This window comes from Anas platyrhynchos, chromosome 27, assembly GCF_047663525.1.
Source record: "Anas platyrhynchos isolate ZD024472 breed Pekin duck chromosome 27, IASCAAS_PekinDuck_T2T, whole genome shotgun sequence".
Lineage (NCBI taxonomy): Eukaryota > Metazoa > Chordata > Aves > Anseriformes > Anatidae > Anas > Anas platyrhynchos.
In genome coordinates this window covers 5,525,254-5,547,543 of record NC_092613.1, presented here as the reverse complement: position 1 = coordinate 5,547,543, position 22,290 = coordinate 5,525,254, and the positions used below count along the sequence as shown (strand labels likewise).

The following is a 22,290-nucleotide window of genomic DNA, read 5'->3' as shown; positions in this document are numbered from 1 at the left end:
ATCTGAGCAAGGCAGAGCGTGCAAGTAGGGCCTGCAGGGTGGAAAGAGGGATGGGGATCAAGAAGCAACCCCACTGCTATGACAGAGTCCCTATAGGCAGTGTGGGTTTTCTCTCTATGCAAGCCTCATTAATCAGAGGCAGAGTATGGCTTCATCCATTCAAGGTCCAGAATCAGTTGTCAAATGCTAGCCAAAGCCAGTGGCTCCTGGGCTATGTGACAAACTAACCCTAGAGCAAAACTCCTCCTTGTCCTCTTACCTGGGGCCCTTTCTGCGATGCCTTTAGGGTGAGTCAAGGCTATGATCTCCACCTTCTGGGGATGGTGTTTGAGCTATGTCCTACCTCAGTGCTGAGACTCTTTTGCCTCTGTAGAGGCCCTTTGCCACGACACGAGTGACGATGAGAACTAAAATCAACTAGCCTCTGAAACGTTCTTGTTCCCAAGCACAGTTTTTTCACTGGCTTGCTTTAACTCCTAGTTTTTGGCCGAGAAGCTATTGTTTCTCTGTGCCTTTAATAAGAGGCTTTCTCTGGAGCCAAGTCAGGACGGCAAGATTGAGCTGGGCAAGGCTATCGAGGAGGAAATTCAGTCTTCCCAGCTGGGTGTCTGACCCTTGGAGCCCGGGCCAACTGATCTGAAGCGGCTGTAAAAGCTTTATTTCGCAGCATCGCTGTCTTCCCTGCTCGCATTCTAGGCACGGTGTTTCTGCTGACAGCATCTTCCACCTCCTCAGCAGAAGCTGCTTCTTTCTTTAAATGTAGTACAGGCTGGACGCAAAGAAATCAACTGTTAGCGGTGCTTTTAGCTATTTAAATGGGGAGAAAACCAGCCAATGTTTATTTCTTTGTCCAGGGCAGCCACGAATGCTTGCGTGACGTGGGCTCCTCTCCCACGTCCTTAATTGCCAAGCCGGTAGCGGCTCTGGTGACGTGTCCCGTGGGTGTCTGTGCAGTGACGGGGCTGCCTCACCCCTGTGTACCCCAGGACAGACATTTGGGGGGCTCTTTGCTGCTACCACAGGGCGCAACCTGCGGGTCCTGGGGCAGGCAGGATGAGTGCTGCTGGGCCCGGAGGGTAGGCCTGGCCTGAGAGGAGACAGTAAAGGAGGCAGGTTTGGGGCTTAAAGCAGGCTTGTCCTGCCCCAGCCTTCTCCGGAACCTGTGTGCCTGGCTCTGGAAAGCCGTGACAAGACATCAAATGACTCGCAGCTTGCCAAGAGAGCTGCGGTGCTGGAGGAATGGCCGCCTCAAGGGGCTGAGGCCAGGCACCATCACGGGCAGGACTCGAGAGACGAGGCACGATCTTGGCACAGACACAGAAGGGAAGGGGAAGCACTGCTCTGCTGGCCCTGAGCGGTGCAGCCCCGGGAGAAAAAAAAATCAAAAAATAATAATTAAAAAAAAAAAAAAAAAAAACATAAAAAAAAAAGCCGCCCGCCCGCCCGCCAATTTATTTGGGGCCCGCCCGCGCCGCTTTGCTCCCCGCTCGTCACCTCCTGCTAGGCCGGGCGGAAGTAGGGGGGTGAAGCCGAGCCGGCCGCCATCTTGGCCGCGGGAGCGCGGGAGGTGCCCGTATGTTGGGCGCCATCTTTGAGGCTGGCAGGCAGGAAAGCGACGGCCCGAGCCGCGGGGACGAGGTGGGACGGCGGCGGCGGCCCTGGGCCCTTGGGGTTCGGTAAAAATCCCTGCTCGCCGGTAACTAGAGCCCTTCATAGACCAGCGGGGGGCGGGGGAAAGGCCTCCTGCCCGGCCCGGCTCCCCTCCGCTGCCCTGAGGGGGAGCAGGCCGCGTCCCGGGCCCTGCGGGTCGGGGTGCCCTGAGGAGGGGGGGGGGGGTGCAGGCCGCAGGGCCTGGAGGCAGGGCTGGGGGCTGGGCTGGGGGCTGGGGGGAGGGCTGGGGTGTTCCCCCCCCCCGTATCAGCCCCTTCTGGGCCCTGTGAGACGCGGAGCTGCTGCCCGGGGTTAGGCCCAAGGTTCCCTGTCAGGCCCGGGGCCGCCCTTCCCCTCGCCCTGCCCTTCCCTCCCGCTCCTGAGCCCTTCCTCAGGCCTTGCTGGGCCCTCTGTCCGGCTGTCTGTCCGTCCATCCGGCTGTCTGTCTGTCCATCCGACCCTCTGGCCATCTGGCCCACCACCCTGCCCCGTCCCTGCCCTCTCCCTAAGGAAGCAAAGAGTCCCCGGGCTGCCTTCATGGTTGGGGGGGGGGGGGGGTAGAGGGGAGGTTCTGCTGAGAAAAAAATGAAAGATTTCCCCCTTAACGGGCGCCTTGCGAGTTATTTCGAGTTCCAACCTTCTGCCTTCCTTCCGTAGCAGTGCCTCTAAGGGGGGCGCTGTAAGGCAGCCCTCATCTGGTGCCTTGCTCCTCCGTTCCCCCAAGGAACTGCCTTCAGGATCTGACTAACTCTGGATGCACCCGGTTGTCGCCTTAATTTCTCCTTTAGCTTGCTGAAAACAACCCGGTTGGGTGATCTTTTGTGTTTCTCACCTAAAATTTGGATCGAGGAGGTCTGGGTTTCGTTACGCTGATGTCCACGCTGAAGGTGCAGAAGGGTTCCGTGCTGTTGCTTGGGTCAGCCTTGTTGCCAGGTTGGGAATGTTTAGCCTCCCGGTGCTTCGGTGCTGTTGGGCTGCACTCAGAGTGTGAGCTCTGGGCCTTATTTCTCAAATACTGCGTTATTGGAGCGTACAGAGCCGAGATATTCTGCGGATAGGTGATTTAAGCCACGTCAGAACCACCGCTGTGGCGTGTGCCAGCGTCGGACGCCCGTTCAACTGATCGGGCGGAGCAGGGGAATTGAATTTGGTGCTGGGTGGTGAGGTGGTGTTGGGGGAAGAGCTAGGCTAAGGAGAGCTTCCTCTTGCTCTGCCCCTTCCCATCTCAAATGGCCGCTTCCTGGGGAGATGGGTTCGTTGCGAGGCTAACTACAACGTTACCGTGAGGATGAGGAATCCTCTTTAATCCTGTAGGTATTTGCTGCCAGGCCGCAGCGTTGATTTCAGAAATTGTATTTAAAAAAGGAAAAAGAAAGGAAATATGTGTTCTTTAACATACTCTTTTTTCTCGGAGAGTAGATGTAGGAGCTTCAGCAGTGCCCTTCCTCCGGAAACGATTCCTAGTGTCTGCTCAGACACTGAGGAGGAAAATAGAGGAGAGCCACCCGATATAAATAAAGGAAAGAAGGGGTCATGGATTAAGGGAAAACCACTACTTCAAAAATTGGTGCTCTCTACAAACCGGTTAAGGGTTTGGGACCTGCAGGTGCTGCCTCCACCTGTGTGCGTTGCAGTCGTGCCTGTTGCCACTGAGCAAAACGGGGAGAGCTGCTTTGTCGAACGCGGCGTGTTAAAGCACGTGCCACTGCCTGGAAGAAAAGCACGGACTTCCCTCGTGTGGGACTTCTTCCCTAGCCATCTGTGGTTTACCTGATGGTTTCCCATAAGCTGTGAATGTTTAAAAGAAAAAAAAAAAAAAAACAAAACCCAAGACCAACGTTGAGAGTGGTGAGGCAGATCCTCACCTGGGGACTCAGAATCAGCGGTGACATCACCATGCGAAGCATTGTGTGCGCTTCGGGACGGGGCTGCCAAGAGCCTCGCAGCGGGGAGGGAGAGCGGATGCGGGGTGCCTCTGTGTCAGCCCTCTGCCCTGGTGGCTTCGTGAGCACTGAGAGTTTGACTCCTGTGTTCCCAGCTTTCGCTTCCGCACCTGCGGTGTGGCAGAGCCAGCAAGCTGCTTCCTCAGCTGGAGGAGGAAGAGGAGTGACCTCAACATTGCCGAGGTAAAGCACAATTATTGAAAAGATTTGGCGAAGATGTGGGTTGTAGCAGCGCGGCTGCTGCAGTTGCAGCAGATCCTGGAGCATTGGAGAAGATAGAGAGGGGTTTCTTCGTGAAGAGAATGCTGTTAAAAGTGTTTTCATGCCAGAAATTAGGATAAACGCCTCTGTTGTTTGACATCCTCTATTGACCTGGCACATTGGCATTACAGTGTACCTGGCACGCTGTTTGTATTAAACAAAAAAAAAAAAAAAAAAAAAGGTATTTTAGTCAGGGCAGGCCAGAAACCTGCCTTGGCACTTCCACGTGGCAGCAATGCTTACAGACCCTGCATCCTGGCTGCCAGGCCAGGATCTAAATCCGATGGTGCTGTTGGTAAACTGAAGCTCAGGAAGCACTTCTGGGTTTTTCTGTACTTCCATGTGAATTTTTACCCTGTGAAGATGGTGTATTAAGCTCTTTTCGTAACAACAAATAGGTTTAAAAGCCGTTTCAGTTTAACATCTACATGCTTGGGTGTTATTAACAGAGCTTTGTATACTGAGCTGGTGCTTGGTAGGAGGAAAAACATAAATCTTACCTGGGAAACTTGGACCCCCTCAGCTACATACTGCTATGAGGAAACTCAGATGTAAGAACACACTTAAATAACACATCACCAGAGCTGCTGTGCTCCTGACCAACAAAGGCACCTTTTTCCAACACCGTCGTACTGGAAGTTGATGCAGCTGGTTCCATCCGTAACGTGGGACTGTACAGTGCTGTAAAAGAAATATTTTTTCACAGCTTTGGAGAAAGTGAAGCAGAGAAAACCACACATAACCACTGATACCTGGACCCCAAACTGCCACAGACTGACAGTGATGCCCACTGGATACCTCCTGATACCCTGCTGCCTTCTGACTGCTCCAGCAGAAGTCCCGTTTGAATTAGCCAGCAGGTCCTTCTGAGTGGCTTTGCTAAAACTCCCGCTGTAGGAAGTATCCTACGGGAGCCAAGTTGCTAAACTGATGTATGGTTTTCCCTTAACCCCCTCACCCCTGACTTTCCAGCTCCTGGCGACACTGCCAACGTGTGCAGTGTCACCGTGTGCCAACTAGGTGCCAGCTGCCATGGTTTGTATATTGTAAAAGTAGTGATTTGGGACTCATGAGCACTGAGAACAGGTTAGCAATTGCTTAAGAGCTTTACTTGTGTCGCTCTGGGGCAGGGAGATGGGTGAAACATCTTAGGCTTGAAAGTGATTCCCTGCAGAGTGACGTGCTCAGATCTGCACAACAGATCTGTCGTTCTGGTCACCTTATTAGATCCCTGCTTGAGAGGGTGCTTGAAAGAATCGATTCCTCTTCACCTTGATGTGTCAAGCTAAAGAGAAATCTGTGCCGAAGCACTGTCTGATCAGACGAGTGCCTCGGTTCAGGATTGTTTTTTGACAGCTGCAGAAACACCAGGACGATCAGCGCCTTCAGAACAGATTGATTTGATCTTGAGGCTGTCATAAAACAGGTCCCTGAATTTTGAAGACTCTTCAAATAGTTTGGGCCAGCAAGGAGCAGCTGTACCTGGCGGCTGCGGTAACTCGGGGCTCAGAGTCTCAGAGAGCGTGGTGAAAGGTGACCCCCAGCTGGCTGCTGGAGGAAGCTGAGGCAGCGTTCAGCTCTAACCTTTGCCTTCTTGGCTGGCATCTTTGCACTCCTGCTGTCAGTGGGTGTTGAGTGTCCTTCCCCCCAGCCTCAGAACGTGCCCTCAGATGTAGGCAGCGTTTAGCAGCTAGAATTCACTCCAATATAAAGAGTACAAATCATGCGTTTTCTGCTTTTGCTTTGGAACTCTTAGCTTGAGGTTTTCCTGCAGGCCATGAGGTTTCTTGCAGCAGCAGGGATGAGTTCTGTTAGCAAGAGGCTGTTCTGTGCTTCGACCGTGGGAAGATGAATGGTTCCCTGTGCACCGTTAAATAGAACTTGACACCTAGCACACCGCACTTGCAGCCTGTGGGGTGCTTTAACAAGCAGGTAAATCAGCAGAGGCTGTTTTGCAGCCAGGGTGATGCTGGCTGATTAAAAAGCAGGGGCAGAACAAGGAGTTTCTAGTGTTTGTTCTTGCTTGTCATCCGACTGTCCACTTCCACTGCTCTTTTTTTTAAAAAAAAAAAAAAAAAAAAAACAAGGGGTAAGCATCTTAGTATCTTTATTATAAACGGAAGGCACAAAACAGGCCAGCAACAGAGACTGTCAAAGAGAAATATTTGGTGCTTTATAAACAAACAAGGAAGTACCCTTAGGTAGGTGTGATAATCCTCCTCTAATGCGTTTTTGGAGTGCAAAAATAGATTTGTTCCTTTCTTGCTCTTCTCTCCAGGACAAAGGCAGAATAGCCAACTGCAAAGTTAGACCAGGGAGGTCCGTTTGTTCCATACTGAGAAAGACAAGCCTGTAAAACAAACTAGACAGATTTTCTTTGTACTATTCATCTTCCTTCAGCAAAGGTACAGCTTATGACACTTGTTGGTGTGTATTTCCAGACCCCCAGCTACTGGCACTGTAGCGCATCTCTAATTCTTTGGTACAAAAGGTTCAAAATCTCATAATGCAAAAATTTTACCAGCACCCTGGACAAAAAAAAAAAAAAAGAAATCTAAAAATCTTACCAACTTCTATGACAGACCTGCTGAGTGCACCAGAGTTACTCATTTTTATTCAGGCTTTCAGGGGCAACTTCAGTTGGTTTAGCGCCTGGATTGCCGTGTTAGCAGATGTCAGTTTAAAAAAAAAAAAAGCTTTTGAGGTCCTTTTTAAAATGAGACTGCTTTTTTGGAATTTAGGGCTGCGAGGTATCCTTGGTTTTGCTTTCTTCCCATTCCTTAGACCAGATCCATTCAGATTCTGAACAGCGTTCCCGGTCTGTTCAGGAAAATGGAAGGCAACAAGCAAAATGATGAGCTCCTTGGGCAGTCAAAAGAGCTAAATCTGGAGAGTGTTTTGAATCAAACTTCCATGCTAAGGAGCACCAGTAATTGTTAGAAGTAGATGCAGAGGAACCTGCATGGCACTGGGTGTGTTTCTGAAGGTGCTAAAGGTCCGAAGTGATGATTCCTATCAATACTAAAGAAGAGAAGGAAACCTTGCACTTAACTACTGTTTTTATTCCCTTTGTCCAGCAGTCAAAAGCAGTAACTAATATGAGAACCCAACTTTTCCTCTCTTTATTTTAGATTTGGGAAAATTCCCTGCCAAAAAAATATTTCCTGGAAAATTCACTAGTGTTTGTGTGAGTAAAAGGTTCCAACCTTTTATTATTAATTTGTAAGAACTATTTCATCCACTTTTGTCCAGAAGAGTCAGAAATAATTTGCACAGAAATGTGCAGCATTTTAATGAAAGGATTCAGAATCACTCTAATTTGAACTTTATCTGGTCTGGTTGCAGGTTTTGTGACATTTAGTGTCTTTTAAAAAAAAAAAAATCAAAATTTCTGACTTCATATCAGAAAAAAGAAAAAAAAATGCTTGTGGCTAAATAAAATCTGTTGCAGCTCTGCTCATCGAAAAATCATTGGCTGTTAAATTGGACCTAAGTCGTCTTCTCTAACCTTTCATGATCCTGCAGCAATGGATGATGATGGATATATGGATTAGGGAACAGCACGTGATGGCAAACCTGTGGTATTTGCTACAGCGCAGAAAGAAAAACCAAATTGCTTCCAAAAAATCCAACTAATTCAAAATCCTTGGTATCATGCAGCCATGCCACTGGCAAAGTGAGCATTCCCCTGCCTCTCAAAGCTTGCTGTACCCTTGATCTGCTGTCTTCCTGCTGTTAATTGATTGCAACTCTACGTGTCTGATCAGGGCTACGAGTTGTTCTCGATATGGAGATCATACAACATATACTGTGCACGCTTGTGTGTATAGATATGTTTATCCTGTATGCATGTACATACGTATGCATATTTGTGTGCTGGCCCCCAGATCACTCATGTTACAAAGCATCGGCCTCGAAGGCATACTCATCAAAATCTTTTGTAGAGCCTCCATTTTTTTCTAGTTCCCTCAAAATGAGAGAATTTTTTCGCGCTCTCTGTGTCGAAAAGGCAAAAATTCTGATTTTCACTGTCGCTCTCGCTAACTTTCTCTCACTCCCTCCTCGTGTGTGTATAAACACAGATGTGTGTATGCGTATGCACATCTGTGGATTTATATGCACTGGTATGTTTTTTGCTGTACAGGTAATAAAGACGGGGAAAGGTTTTTGTGTTTTCTTAATAGGTGAAGAAATCTTGAAGACCAGAGATTGGAACATACTGAATTTTAAATTAAAAAAAAAAAAAAAAAAAAGTTAAATTGTCCGGCTGTGGAAGATGGAGCCTCATTTTTGCAGCCACTTTGAATCACGAGTTCATCTCTAAATGCGCTGGGTTTTTTGTTTTTGTTTTGTTTTGTTTTTTTGGTTTTTATTTTTTTGAAGAGCTAACTAACCCTGGCTGTCTCCAGTCTGAGAGAGCATTCAAATGGACTTGCTTCCTCCATTAGTTATAAGCTGTTTAAAAGCGCATCCTATGTTTGAATTGTGGATGAGAGGTTCCCTTGGCAAAGTGAGGAGGAAAATTCTTCCTACCCCTTTATTATTAATTCACGGATTCAGTCTTGGTTCGGCCTACAGGAGAAGTTAACTGGAAGTCTTTGAAGATCGACAACTTTGCTGAGGTTGTCCAGGTAGGTGAAATCGAAGACCCACAGTGCCTGGAACGTGCTGTTTAATGCGTCCTAACTGTGTTCTAGAGAAGTTATTTGTAGCCAGAGTTGATTATTGACTTGCATGTATCATCAGGTGGTTTTTTAAGAAGTGACTCCGCTTTTGGGCTTCCAGATGTGCTCCAAGTCATATTATTGAGGATGTGGAAGAGAACGCTTGCTGACAAAGCTCCTGGCAGCTTTACAGAACTTTAATATTTAGTTAGTTCATGTAACAGCTGATTTCAAGGCTTTGCTCTCCTTGAGAGACTAATTTGATTAACTGAAGAAAGCTGGAAAACTGTTTGTTCCTCATTATTTTTCACTTGTTACTTTCTTTAGGGTTACTTTTAAAAAGAAGATTTCACTGATCACAAGCCAGTAGAAGACTTTCAGCCCAAGCAAGGGTGAAGACAGCTCTCTCCAAGAGCAGAGGAAGTCCCTGTGGAGAGAACCCGAGCTTGTTACCAGAACTCGTCGGCATGTCTAAACAAGGAGACGATTGCTACTTCTATTTCTATTCTACCTGTACCAAGGTATGGCTGGTTTTCCTTTGCTTTGCTTTGTTTCCCCATTTTTTTTCAGGAAGGAGTAGATTAGGAGGAGGAAGCACACTGGTCCTTGGTTAACTTGAGAACCAGATAGATTCTGAATTCAGTTGTAGCAACATGAGGCAGCAGCATGACCATTTTTGAGTCTGTACTATATTTTCCTTGTTGGTTTCCTTTTGGTTCCAGGGAGACAAATGTGCCTACCGCCACTGCGAAGCTGCTCTGGGCAATGAGACGGTCTGCAAGCTGTGGCAGGAGGGTCGTTGTTTCAGGAATGTCTGCCGATTCAGACACATGGAAATTGACGTGAGTGCCTAAGGATGTGTTCTCAAAATAAATCAACAAAAGCCTTTTTCAGTGCCGTAGGTGTACTGATTGTGCTTTTGCAGGATAGATTTGTTTGCTTCAAAATCATACTGGTTTCTGTTACCAAGAGAGGGGGTGGGAGGGAGCAGAGGGAAATAAAATCAATGCCTTAGGTATGTCTTAGCAAGATATTTTTTATTTTTTTTTATTAGATGCTGACAGTTTTCTCAACAGATGCAGAATAACTGTTAAATAGACTGCTAAAACCTGCTGGAGCAGGGGGGTAATAAACAGGCTGTTCTATCCTCATGGGAGCTGGCTTGATAATGAACTATCAGGTCTCTTCTGACCCGCAGTCCTTCAGATAACGCTGTTCCAGCTCCCTGGGGTAGGAAGTGGGGGAAGTTAAAGGTGCAGAAGAACTAAGTCTCCGAGAAGCAGTTCTAGATAGAGTTAACCTAGGCAATTTCAGATGTTCTTTTTCCCTCTGAATAATCCTAGTATAATCCTAGGTGTATTAGTTTAACCCACCCTCAACTGATGTCTGAGAGTGCCTGTCTTCTCAAACTGAATGATGACAAATCTAAATGTGCATAGTGGTTGCAGCTTATGCAAACTTTGTGAATATGCCCAGAAATACTACACTTAACTGAGAACCTGACCTTTGGAATGATGTTTCAGCACTGTGTTGTGACAGCTGTCATGATCTGGAGCTGTGCATCTCTTTGCAAGCCTCAGGTGCATGTTATCATGAGCTTTTCTTTCTTTCTGTCTTCAGAAAAAGCGCAGTGAGATTCCTTGTTACTGGGAGAACCAGCCGGGAGGCTGTCAGAAAGCCAACTGTGCTTTTCATCATGCAAAGGGACGTTACATCGAAGGACAATTCTTACCACCAAGCAAGAGTGAGTTTAGGTCCTTTTTCTTTAAGCGCTGAAGAATTAATTTTGAGTATTACTTAGTGGGTGCCAATCCTATAGGGGGCATCAGGTAACTGTTCATTTGTGAGTGCAGGAAAAGGTCTGCAGTCATAGGTGGTCAGTTAAACCGAGTGTACTGCTGGTGTTTGTTTTCTGCTTTCGTGCTCAGCTTCTCTTTGCTTTGTGTGATGTTTGCCTTGCAGTTTGCTTCCTGTTGTTTCGTCTTTTGCTGGGTGGTAGGGAGATGTGTTGTTGTTCGAAGGGAAGTCATTGTTCACAGTGTAAACAGTGATGGGATGGGCAAAAGGAGATGCTGAATTCGTTGTCTGTGCGGGTTATCTGCCTTTCCTACCATCTCTTTGCATTGTGGTCAAAGTTTTAAACTGCCATATTACCGATGATCCTCCTCTTCCTCTAGCTACGCTGCCAAGTCCGCCTGAGTCCACGGACGATGATTTGAAAGTGGCTCAGATGTCACTGCAGCAAAACAAACTTTCTGTCCAGTCAAATCCCTCTCCACAGCTAAGGGGGGTGATGAAAGTGGAAAACTCTGAAAATGTCCCAAGCCCTACACACCCTCCAGTTGTAATCAATGCTGCAGATGATGATGAAGATGATGATGGTGAGCATGTTTTGGTTCTTGGAAGGAATTTGTGCTGTAAATGATTGTGTAAATCTTTGGTACTTGAAGGAATTTGTGCTGTAAATGAATGTGTTAAATCTTTGGTTCTTGAAGGAATCTGTGCTGTAAATGAACGTATAAATCACAGATGACCTGAGGTCAGACTAGCGATAGGGCAGGCAGTCTGGTCAGGTCACTGGTGGCTTTGTCTGGCAGTCAGTGGACAGAACTTGAAACGTTGGAGGAAAGCTTAGAACCACTCCTGCTTTAGCTGGTCTGTTGTGTAAAGTTCTATGTGAAACTAGGAAGGAAATTTCTTATTCCTGTCTGAAGAGCAACGTGTTGTGTAGTAGTTAAAGCTGCAGAGAGAATCTAGAGTCCTAGGTGTTTTGTCCTAGTGTATTCTTCTTAGGAGTTCATCAGGTCAGTGTAGCTGTTTAAAAAAAAAAAAAAAAAAAAAAAAACAGCAACAAAGTTTTTTTTATATGAACCATGGGCTGAAGTGTCACTGCATGAGCTACGTAATCATGAACAATCTGGTCTCTGCATAACTGAATAGATTTTTCCCTTTCAGACCAACTTTCTGAGGAAGGAGAAGAAACTAAAACTCCCGTCCAGCAACCAGCTGCGGAAGGCAAAAATGGATTACGGGTGATTTCCACTCGGAAAGGCAGTTCTCCTACTACTAAACAAGGTATTCCAGCACCTTAGTAGGATAAATCAGAAGAACTTGACAGTTAACTCAAAAGCAGTGTGGTGTAAAAACACAACAAAATGTAGGGGTGCTGAATGGACTCGGTTATTTCCATGATCTCATTTCTGCCATTAATATCATCATGGGCCCATTGGGTCAGAAAGGTGAACTCCTTTTCTTTACTTTTGGAGAACAAAACAGGGCCACGGCATGGAGTTTAAATGGCTGCACGTGCAGCCTTGCAACCACTGTTGATAAGCCATATCTAACGATAGAGGGATCTAATATGGTGTAAATGGATTAAAATTAAAACTACATTTTTAACCCTGAAGGATGAAAGGAGGGGCAAAATGCCATTGGTTCTAGGGCTCTTTCACTTGTGAGGGGTGTTGTCAGGCTTTATTCTAAATACTAAAGAAAGAAATTCTAAAGAAAGTTCCTGAGCGCTAAGAAGCCTGAGGACCTGTGGTCCTCAGTGAGTGCCTCTAAACCTGTCTCATTAACTGTTTCCTGTTTTCAGAGGGCAATCTGAATTTTGGAATAAAAACACTTGAGGAAATAAAATCGCAGAAGATGAAGGAAAAAAATAAGAGACACGGTGGTGAGTTAATATTCCCTACTTTCTTATCCTGTTCACGGCAGGTGATGGTGACTGGGAGCTGCTTGAGGGACAGACTTCCATTTTTAGCTGGGGGCATCAAGCAACCTGATTCTCAGCCAGCTGGTATTCTAAATGGGAGTTCAAGGGGCAACCAGAGGCAAATTAGTCACCTCTCTTATTTACATGCTCTGCTTGCTGTATTTTTGACAGTAACAAATAATTTAAAGTTTTTTGTTCTTTGTGATAGTTTTTTATGTTGGGTAAACTTCCTTATGTTTTGGTTGCTCTGAACAGAAGGTTCTTCAAGATCTTCTCTTCCTCCCGTTGATTCTATGATTTTTCCTGCTCCAGAAAAGGAAAATGTCCGGACAGTGGTGAGAACTGTGACACTGTCTTCCAAGAAAGGTAATAATGAATGCTTTTGTTTTGATTTCATTACTCCTAAACTGGAGGGTTAAGCAATAATTAAAACAATTCACCCGTGTTAGCCTTCTGGTGCTGCCTTCTGTTCAAAATGTGCTTTTATGCTTCAAGTCCCTGGTTGTACTGGAAAGATTTGGTGCTCAGGTTAAGTGCAGTGGCAGGAGAAAAAAAAAAGTATCAGTATGCAAATAGGGGGGTAACTGAAAAACAGAAGAGTAACGAGAAGAAAGAGCTGTAGAAGACAGTGCTATATAAGAAGCAATTTCTGAAGCATTAAAGAGGCTGACAGTGGCAGGTGTGGACACAGTATGACAGGAGTTTGTGTTTAAATTGTTTAGAGCTGTGCAAATGCCTTTTAAAGGGAAAAAAGCGTGGAAGTACTTTTACTCGTAGACATTCACCTTAGAAAGGACTATTTCTCAGCATTTGTACCTAATAATATTCTGCTTGCTTATGCAGCTTTGTTCTGCACAAAGTATAGCTGTCAAGCAGACTCAGATTCGCTCTCTACTATCTCAGCTGGAATTTGAAGCAAGCACTGAGACTATTAATATTTTTTTTCTATGTTAATTATAGTTAAAATATGAGTTTATGTGGTTTAGCTGTCAAAACAGTGTCTGACTGGGTTTTTTTGGACATGGGCTAACAGGATAATATTTCTGTTGGCTACTGGTTTCTGTGAAATAGGAAAAAAAATTCCCTTTTGTTTTAGGGGAGGAACCTGTGGTTCGACTAGATCTTGCTGATAGACAAGGAAAACGGAAAGCCTCCGCGGGTAAGAACTTTTTATGAGCTGTTACGTAGGTGCTGCCTTCTATATATGACTGCATTAAAGAGTATTTTTGAGGTATGAAAGGAAAATACATTGCAGTGGAGATCTGTGTTGACTGCAGAAATGGCAAAAAAAATCATTTAGCAGCTGAAAGGCAATTCTGTGAAAATATGCTTGAAAAATAGAAGCTTATTGTTGACTGTTCTCAAACCTTCCTGCAAAGAAAAGTTCTTACAATATTCCTTGTTTTCTTTGAAGATGATGTAAGCACCGTTCCAGTGAAGCGCAGCCTTGCTGAAAGGCTGGGGAAGAAGATAGAGGCTCCGGAAAATGCTGACAAAGCACCCAAGAGCGATACAGGTACTAAACGGGCATCTGGATTGGATTCCTAGGTTTTGTATTTAGTGTTTCTGTTTGTCCTTTTCCTGTGATGTTTCTTTTTTGCATGTTGGCTGAGGTCGTAATCACTGGGATTCAAAGTTACCTTTCCTGTCTTGTTTTGAAATGTGAACCTGAAGTTGACATTCTGCAGCCTCCCTAATTCGTTCTTTTTCTGTTTTGCAGTTCAAGTTGCCAAGTCTCTGAAGGACAGGCTGGGATTACCTCCTAAACAGACCAGTACTGAGAGAGGTAACAGCTAGATATTAAATATGCTTTCTCCTCCTTCCTTTCCATGAACTTGGACTGCTTTCATCCATCCCTAAAAACTAATTTAAATGAAAACAAAGAACTGATGCCTCTTGCTTGAGTGCTGAAGCTCTTCTGACAGCCACTATCAGAAATCTGGCTCTAGGTGTGTGTTTATTTTCTACTTGTGCCTCGTCAAGGTTTTTAGCTGCTTCTGTGAACCGTTACATACCATTAGAATAGAACCACTGCCAGGAGCACGAATTTGAAATGCAGTCTGAAAAAGTAAAGCAGCATTTCTGTGTAGCAGTTCTCTCTGGATATGGCTGGTCTTCAAAATACAAGTGGCTCAGAGGAGGAGGAGAATGTTGTTCTAAGGATATTGTTCTAAGATGCATTATTGGGAACACTCAAGATTAGTTTTCCTTAGTGCTCTGAAAAATTTTGGAGACTTAAAATATTGCTGGACTCTCTTTAAATGTTGGTGCTTCTCCTCATTTCTTGATGATGACAGGGAAGGATGCTAAGCTGATGGGAGAGATCCGTGTGAAAACACTGGAGGAAATCCGTCGTGAGAAAGCTCTTCAGAGACACGAAACTCAAGCCAAAGGCGAGGCTGAAGGGCATGGTAAAACCGAAGATTCCAGCGCAGGGGCAAGACCTGCTCGTGTAGGTCGCATCAAAACTTTCTCTGAAGCCTTGTCTGAAAACAAGAATAATCGCTTGGTAGAAGAGAAGAAAAAAGCAGGAGAATCCCATACCAAGAGCAAAATTCAGGGTGAGTCCAAGAAGCAGCTCGCTCTGTCCGGGCCCAGCAAAGGGCAGGCGAAGGAGCTGGCAGGAAAAGTCAAGCCAGGAGAAGTGCATGTTAAAACCTTGGAAGAAATAAAGCGTGAGAAAGCTCTGCGGATGCAGCAGAGTGAAGGAAATGTGCCAGCTCCCTCAGCACAACCCGGACCTGCCCCAGCAGAACAGAAATCTTTATGGAGCACAAAACTAACAGGTAATAAGATGCTTTAATGCCTGCCCCAGTGAGGTGCTTCCCATATTGAGCAAGTTCAGTTTGTTCAGGATCTGCTTCATGGATAAATGCTGAATGGATTGCACATTGTAGCCTTTCTCTCTCTCTCTCATGGGACACAAGGAAATAAATGCACAAAGGAAACAAGTACCCAGCTTTCTTTATTTCTGCTGTTGACAAAACTTTTTTTTTTGTCTTTTCTTAAAGCACCTGAAAAAGAAGAAAAGAAGGCAGTGGAATTGAACCGGCCTTTTCCTAAACTTTCCTCTGTACCTGATGTACAGGTGAGTCCTCTGTGAAGACACACATACGTTCGTGCAATTTCTGATAATTCTGACAAGTTTTGTTACTCATCGTGTGCCACCCTCTTGAGTGTGTTCTTACCCTTCAGCACCTGGTAGGAGCTGCAGTGCAGTCTAAATCCTATCGCCAGCAGCATTTCCAGACAACTCTGTAATCCTCAAACTTGGAATCAGTCTGTTTATACCACAGCAACAAAGAAACCCTGTTAGCACCAGCTGAAATCTACACAGTTAACGTGGAGGGAATTCTTTTTGTTCTTACTGACTTGATCTGTCAGACATGAAGGATTTAATACGGAAGGCCAGAGTTCTGTGTTGAAGGAAATCAATCTGTCAGTGGATACTGTATAGGGGAACTTGTATGACTTTCTGCTGCTTAAAAAGAATGTGATAAATAGATGTACAGCAGAACACCCTAGCTGTTTAAAGAAGCTTGCCATAGTGGATATTGCAGATATGTGAGACTGTGTCCATAGTAAAGCATGGCTCTTGTTACAGGCAGAATTTTATGGAAAAAAAAAAAAACAGTAACCTGAACGATATTAATATGCTGTTCCACATCAAGACCATTTTGGAGGGATTGCTGATCAGATTTTCTTAACGAAATATCCACGGATTATTTTTTTTTGTCCTATTCATGCACTACTTTTCTTTCCTTCTAGCCCACTCAGCAGAGTGGAACTCGTAAACGTCCAGAGAAGAGCATTGAAGAGAGACGGTGGGAGAAGCGGCAACAGAGAGAACAACAAGGGAAGCTTCAGAAGGAGGAAGCTGCTGTCAAATCTACTGCTGGCTTTAATACTGAACCAGCAGGGAAAGTGGCAGCTCAATTTCAGGGCCAGGAAACTAAAAGTAAGTGTTGAAGGTTAAAAGTTCCTTAGGTTGTCTTCTGAAATACAGACAGAAGATGACAATTCTCATGCTGTAACTCTGGCTGGGTGCATTTTGCCACGCAATGCTACGAAGCGAAGTGTGTACTTTCTTTTTCTTAGTTTGTTTCTTTTCCTGCCAGCCAGATGTTAGGTAAGGAATGGGAGACTAGAAAATGACAACTACAAATTTGGACTTTGTAGAACAACTTAACTGTGGGACATCACTGCAAGGGAGAGGAAGCTGGTACAACAGTTGCATACACTCTTGTCCTACTATAACTGCTGCTTTTTCCTTTCCTAGAGGGAGCAGGACTTTAACTATAAAAGCTGTCTAGATTTGTGAACCTAGCTGGCACTTAGGATTGCTATGTGTCTGAGGTTTCCCTTGTCCTGGATTATTATTTACTGTAGCTATTGGGTTTCTTTGTTCCTTTGTATGGATTGTTGGTAGACAGAGTTTACTATGCGGAAAACATTCCTGAGAATCCAGGCAATGGCGGTGTAATTCTGCTGGCCAAATGCATTTAACTGTGTAGAAGGACTGTGGAAATGATTAAGAGAACCTGCATTTTTCCTGAGGCAGAGCAAGACTGTATCAGTTCTCTCTTCCTTTTACTCTAGCCAACGTTATGACATCTGCGAAGCCTTCGGGTGGGAAAGTCACTTTCCCCAAGAAGAAGGCACTGAAACGTAAGGCACCTGAGAGTTATCCCTCTGCCGTAGCAGCTGTGGAACTACGGACTGCCTTGGATGCTGAGACGATGGGACCTCCAGCCAAAAAAGTAGCCATGGTAAGGCCAGGGGCTAATGCAGAGATGGATCCCTTGTTAAATTTCTACCCTCCTCTAGGAGAAAAGGTGGAAAACTCAAATGTTCTGCAGGCCTTCTGTTTCCTTTTAAATCCAGTAGCTGTCTACAGGATGCTTGTAGAACCCTTCTGTATTTATGAGATGAATGGCACTCTTTAACCAGTACTCTGATGCTGTGATTTCTCTGGTGTGGGGGATTTTGTCCGTTAATGCCATGTTCTTAAAAGACACAAGATCATGAGTAACCTCCAGGTGAATGTGAACTTTCTTCAGGAGCACCTTGGTTTTGTATTTTGGCCACGGCTCCGCAATGCCAGAGGAGAAGCAGTGTGGAGGAAAAAGCTATTAAGGAATCTTTTACCCATGTGTCATAAATACTGTTTTGCTGCTTTCTAGGGTGTTTCAGACATGCCGGAGCACGTCCCAGCCGTCAGACTTGAAGAAAATCCCCAAAACAGGTGACAACCCCAACTTGTTCTTTTTCTTAATCAGTGTATATCCCCAGGGAAACATAAGTTCTGTCACATGTGGGAAAAAATGAGGGTTCTGAGATAATTAAAGCCAAAATCCATCAAAGGAATAAGTCACCTGAAACCACTTTCTAGCAGCTAGCAGGATTGCTTAATTAGGCTTTCTTTAAATGCTGCAAGTCAGCACAGCTTTCCAGTGACTTCTTGGGTTGTCTGAATACCTGAACAAGGATGAGGTGAAGTTCTACTTCCTCGTGAGGTGATAGATGAGGAGTAGTGTCCTCTGCCTTTTGGTCCTCAAGAGTGCCACCTCAACTCCAGGTGCCCTGGCTTCACAGATAAACCCCCAGACTGAAAAATGTACCTGGTAACGCATCGGGCTCTAAATGTAGCCCTGGGTTGATTGATAACAATCCCTGTGTAAGATTGAAGCGTAGGAGGGCTTGCCTACAGTTTGAAGAGCCGGTTTGCAGAAAAGGGATTTCCCGTTAAGAAATGGCATATCCTGATTGTTCTTTCTTGCTCTCCCAAGACCTGAAGTGCGTCTTGGAAGCCCGGCAAGACTGGAGGAGCAGATGGAGACCAACCTCGAGACCTCGACCTCAGCTTCTTCCCAGCTAGAAGAGGCACGGACACGCCGGCTGAGTTCCACGGGGAACGCGCCCTTATCTGCAGATGAAGATTTTGAGAAGTTACTTTGGGAAATCTCAGGAGGCAGACTGGAAGCAGAAATTGACTTAGACCCAGGGAAGGACGAGGATGACCTCCTCCTTGAACTCTCCGAGATGATTGACAGTTGAACTGCGTAGTCCTATGGTATATTTAAAAAAAAAAAAATTAAAACTGTTCTTCTTGTTGGATACCCCGAGGTGATCCTTTTTCTAACTGAGGCTTTGCAATGAGACTTAAAGCACAGTCCGAACTGGTAGAAATTGGCAGGATCTGCACTCAGTTGTCCTAAATTTCCCTGCTGGTCAGAGTTAAGGTCTTGTGCATCCGTTCTGTAACTATAGGTGGCTACCTTTGATATCAAGAGGACAAAGCACTTCTTTTGGCACAGAAAGATCTCCATTGGCACGCCACGGTGGCTGCAAATCGATCTTCTGATGGAGCGATGCTCTGAAGGCTTAAACGTAAAGCTTCTTCCTTCCTCCCCCCTTGGCACAACTCGATGTTGGGCACATTGTGAAGCTTCGGTGTTCTGATTTCTCGGACAGTTGATACCCAAATCCTGGAGTTACTATGTCAACTCTTGACTTTTACTTGTGTATGCCATTGTTTTGACTGTACCCGTGTCAGATGATGAAGCTGTAGGGGTGGGAGGGGGCAGAATCGTTATTCCAGTGTGTTGTGGACCAAACTTGCTGCCAGGAGTGGGGGTGGGGGTCAGCCCACCCAGCCTTACTTTCAATTATCAGGGATGATCAAATGGTGAAAAGCAGCAGCTCTGCCATGCGGCTCCGCTACCCCCACTCCCTTCTCTTGTGCTGTACCAAAGTTCCCCCAGGCTTTGGTTGGTGCTTTTTGTTGGTGTGAGGAATCCGGGGCGAGCAGTCGGGACTCTGCCGCAGTCACGGGGTTGATGAAGGGTTGTTTAAGTGCCTCTTGGTTTTCAAAATTGCTCCCCTGAGCTGCTGGCTCTGCTGCCTGCTACAGCAAACGTTCGGATGCCATCAGCATCGCGTTTGGGCGTGGGCACTGACCCTGCGGAGGACAGAGCTGAGATTCGGGTGTATTGTGTACCCTGCCACCAGCCATCGATTTTTATTTCTTTTTTTCCCCTAGCAGATCAATTTTGAATTATTTTCCGAACTTTTCGCGGCACGGTAGGCTCTTCCCGCTATGATTTGTGAAGCTGTGGGGGCCCTCAGGCATTTGCTGCTGGCAGAGGAAAAACGCTTGTCGAATTTGTTGTAAATACTTCGTGTTTGGACAAAACCACGCGGCTCTGTGTGTGTGTGTGTGTGCTGTGACGCCCTGGCCCCACCAGGGAAAACCTCCGCTGACGAAACTGCTGCTGGAGCTCATGCAGGCCTTCATCGTGCCGAAGGACTTCACGGGGACTTCTGCCGGCTCAGAAATGGGGGAGAAAAACCAAAATCAGAGACTGCGCCCAGCTGCCCTCGCTTTCCCTTCACCCCAAGCCCTATTCTACCATCAGCCTTCGCCTCTTCTGCCTGCGGTGCTGGGCTTTCGCGTGCGCCATTGCTCCTGTACATATTTTACATATTTTATCCTTTTTTTTTTATATTTGTAACCTATTTAATGCCCCCCCCACCTCCAATAAACCTGCGACCATAGAGACGCGGTCCTCCCGGCTTCCTAGAGCGTCCCCCCCTCCGCGGTCCTCCAGCATCCCAGCGCCCCTTGCGCGCGCTCCCTCCCGCCCTCAGCGGCTTCCGGCGGCGGCGGCGGAGCGGGAGCGGCGAGGCAGCGGCAGCCATGGCGTACCGCGGGCAGGGCCAGAAGGTGCAGAAGGTGATGGTGCAGCCCATCGTATCCTTCCTGCGGCTGGGGGGTGGCGGGGAGGTGGGTGGGGGGCGGCTCGGACCTCAGGGGGCCCGGATCTGGGGGCCCTGGGGGCTCGGCCCGGGCCTTGAGGCCTTGTCCCGGGGGCCCTGAGGCCTCGTTGTGGGGTTTGGGGCCTTGTCCCGAGCCCGGAGCTGTCGTCCCCGTGCTGAGCCCTTAACGCAGCGCCCCAGAACCTCATCTTCCGCTACCTGCAGAACGTGAGTACCGCGGGGAGGGGGCGGGGATGGGGGTTTGGGGGGTGTGGGGGTTGTGGGGAGGGTCTGGGGATTCCCCTCGGTGAGTTCGGCTCCTGGCCGTGTCCCGGGGCGGGTCTGTGGGGGATGGGGAGCTGTGCGGCGTGCTGGTGGGCACGAGGAGCCCGGCGTTTCCCCCTCGTGTAGCCGGGCGTGCAGGGGTGTTCCCTTGTGACTGGAAACGTGTTCTTCACCAAATGTGTAGTATTCACCCGATGGTATAACAGTAAAATGTCAGATTGCTCATTGAAACTGCCCCTGAGAGTTGCTCCTTGGAGCGTTTGGGAGCTGTCGTGGCTGTGGCTAGCAGGTATTTCTGAACACACGAGAGAACAAAACTGCTCAGTGTTTGTGGCCCGACTTACTCTCCTCCTTTGTTCTGCAGAGGTCGAGGATCCAGGTGTGGCTCTATGAGCAGGTGAACATGCGGATAGAAGGCTGCATCATCGTGAGTATCCGCACGTCCCCACGTTACTTCTTTTGTTTTCCCTCATTCACAATCCTGGTTTTTGGTCAAGAAAACCTATCACAAGGAAAAAAAGAATTGTACTTCTCTAATAAGTAGTCTTCGTTGTCCGGCCAGGATCAGCAAAGCTGATAATGGTTTGTGGTGTTGCTGAACTAATTCCCTTGTTGCTGACTCCTAGGGCTTTGATGAATACATGAATTTGGTGCTGGACGATGCAGAGGAGATTCACTCCAAGACAAAATCAAGGAAACAGCTGGGTAGGTCGTGTGTCTGTGCAACCCGAGCGACGGGCGCTCTGAAACCTGACTGAGTGAGAGGTGCCAAATGTGTGCCGAGCCTTGATGTTGAAGTTCAGTGAGCAATTTCTGGCTGCATCCCTGTCCCTGATGATTTTTGAGCTGGAGGTTTTGCTGAATGAAGGAGAATCTGTCTCTGCCTGTTCAGCTGCACCTGAAGCCCATGGCCGTGGGCTGTTCTCACACTTGCTGTGATCTCTGAGTCAAGGCAGGGAGCCACGGTGGCTGTGGTGTTTATTTACCACCTGCTGCTGGGCAGAAGCAGCGATGTGTGCCCAGTGCTGGGGTTTTCAGCAGGGACAGCATGCTGCTGGAACGGGGACAGTGGCTGGGGTGCGACTTGGGAGCGTTGGGCAGCCGGCAGGGAAGGGACTCTGTGTAACGGGCAAAACCCTGCTCAACCACACGAAATACTTGCTGAAAACACGCGGTTATTCACAGATTTTGGACTCTCCCTAATTCTCTCTTTCCTTTCTGTGTGTTGCAGGTCGGATCATGTTAAAAGGGGACAACATCACTCTCCTACAGAGCGTTTCCAACTAGAACTTTCTGTTACAACGAAGGTGGCCGCCCTGCTGCGGAGTGCCTGAGTGCCAGGGGAACGTGGCCTGCTGGCTGATAGGAAGTTATTTGTAACTGGGGTTGCATGCTGAGGTAAAAAGTCCTTCCTTTGTGTGGGAGCAAGTTTTTTTGTAGCTTGAAACAATACATGATGTATTTCCCAAATAAACGTTTTTCACATTAACTGTAAATGGAAAAGAGAAATCTGCTCGTTTTCAGTCCTGGCCTTCTGTGAGTGGAGAAGGGGGACAAATACTGAAGTGTGGGCTTTTCTTTTCCTGTGGATCTGATAATTTCCTGATAATGATCTGTGCTTTTTCGAACATTACATCTGCATGATGGGGCCAGGGTGGGCTCCTTCAGGGTCCTTGAGCTAGCAGGGTGTTAATGAGGGTGTGGGAGATCTTGCATGCAATTGCAGCCCTTTGCTGCTGCAGTGACAGGTTCCTCAGATGCTTTCTAAATAAGATAAGGAGGGTTTAACTTATTGAGAATCGTTTTGGGGGTGTTTATTGTGGATCAATCAGTAAAAGTATCTTAGTGGGGCCGTGAGGGATTTGGGGCTGTGGAGCAGTAACCCCACATTTACACGTGTTGTCAAATAAATCTCCAGATCAGAGAGTGAGAGCGGGCAACTGGCTTGGATTAAATCTGTCACTTCGTGCTGCTTTGGACAGAGCATGCAGATTAAACCCTCGTGCTGCTCAAT

General features: G+C 46.8%; 2 protein-coding genes across 8 annotated transcripts; both read left to right on the top strand.

Moving 5' to 3' along the window:
* The first annotated feature begins 1,553 nt into the window (after positions 1-1,553).
* ZC3H11A (zinc finger CCCH-type containing 11A) lies at positions 1,554-19,792 on the top strand. 7 transcript variants are annotated; one of them, XM_072028497.1, is made up of 19 exons: positions 1,554-1,638; positions 6,986-7,041; positions 8,433-8,485; positions 8,846-9,039; positions 9,241-9,360; positions 10,139-10,262; positions 10,696-10,899; positions 11,474-11,593; positions 12,114-12,194; positions 12,489-12,599; positions 13,330-13,392; positions 13,648-13,749; positions 13,954-14,019; positions 14,531-15,019; positions 15,245-15,321; positions 16,002-16,191; positions 16,833-17,002; positions 17,417-17,478; positions 18,023-19,792. In XM_072028497.1, exons 4-19 carry the CDS (start codon positions 8,986-8,988, stop codon positions 18,288-18,290), a joined length of 2,301 nt encoding a protein of 766 aa, XP_071884598.1. In that variant the 5' UTR covers positions 1,554-1,638; positions 6,986-7,041; positions 8,433-8,485; positions 8,846-8,985; the 3' UTR covers positions 18,291-19,792. The 7 variants fall into 7 exon arrangements, with proteins under 7 accessions (XP_071884598.1, XP_071884600.1, XP_071884604.1 ...); XM_072028501.1 differs by having other exon boundaries at positions 1,590-1,696; positions 12,546-12,599; XM_072028496.1 differs by having other exon boundaries at positions 1,591-1,696.
* A 38-nt stretch (positions 19,793-19,830) lies between these two features.
* Positions 19,831-21,772, top strand: SNRPE (small nuclear ribonucleoprotein polypeptide E). Its single transcript, XM_038168487.2, has 5 exons — positions 19,831-19,986; positions 20,193-20,219; positions 20,641-20,703; positions 20,903-20,981; positions 21,508-21,772. Exons 1-5 carry the CDS (start codon positions 19,933-19,935, stop codon positions 21,561-21,563), a joined length of 279 nt encoding a protein of 92 aa, XP_038024415.1. The 5' UTR covers positions 19,831-19,932; the 3' UTR covers positions 21,564-21,772.
* The last annotated feature ends 518 nt before the right edge of the window (positions 21,773-22,290 follow it).

Coding starts and splice junctions, on each gene's coding strand:
- ZC3H11A (XM_072028497.1), top strand. CDS start 8,986: ATGTCTAAACAAGGAGACGATTGCTACTTCTATTTCTATTCTACCTGT. Junction 12,600..13,329: donor GACACTGTCTTCCAAGAAAG/GTAATAATGAAT, acceptor CTTTTGTTTTAG/GGGAGGAACCTGTGGTTCGA. Junction 16,192..16,832: donor TCAGGGCCAGGAAACTAAAA/GTAAGTGTTGAA, acceptor CTTTTACTCTAG/CCAACGTTATGACATCTGCG.
- SNRPE (XM_038168487.2), top strand. CDS start 19,933: ATGGCGTACCGCGGGCAGGGCCAGAAGGTGCAGAAGGTGATGGTGCAG. Junction 20,704..20,902: donor GGATAGAAGGCTGCATCATC/GTGAGTATCCGC, acceptor GCTGACTCCTAG/GGCTTTGATGAATACATGAA. Junction 20,982..21,507: donor AAAATCAAGGAAACAGCTGG/GTAGGTCGTGTG, acceptor TGTGTGTTGCAG/GTCGGATCATGTTAAAAGGG.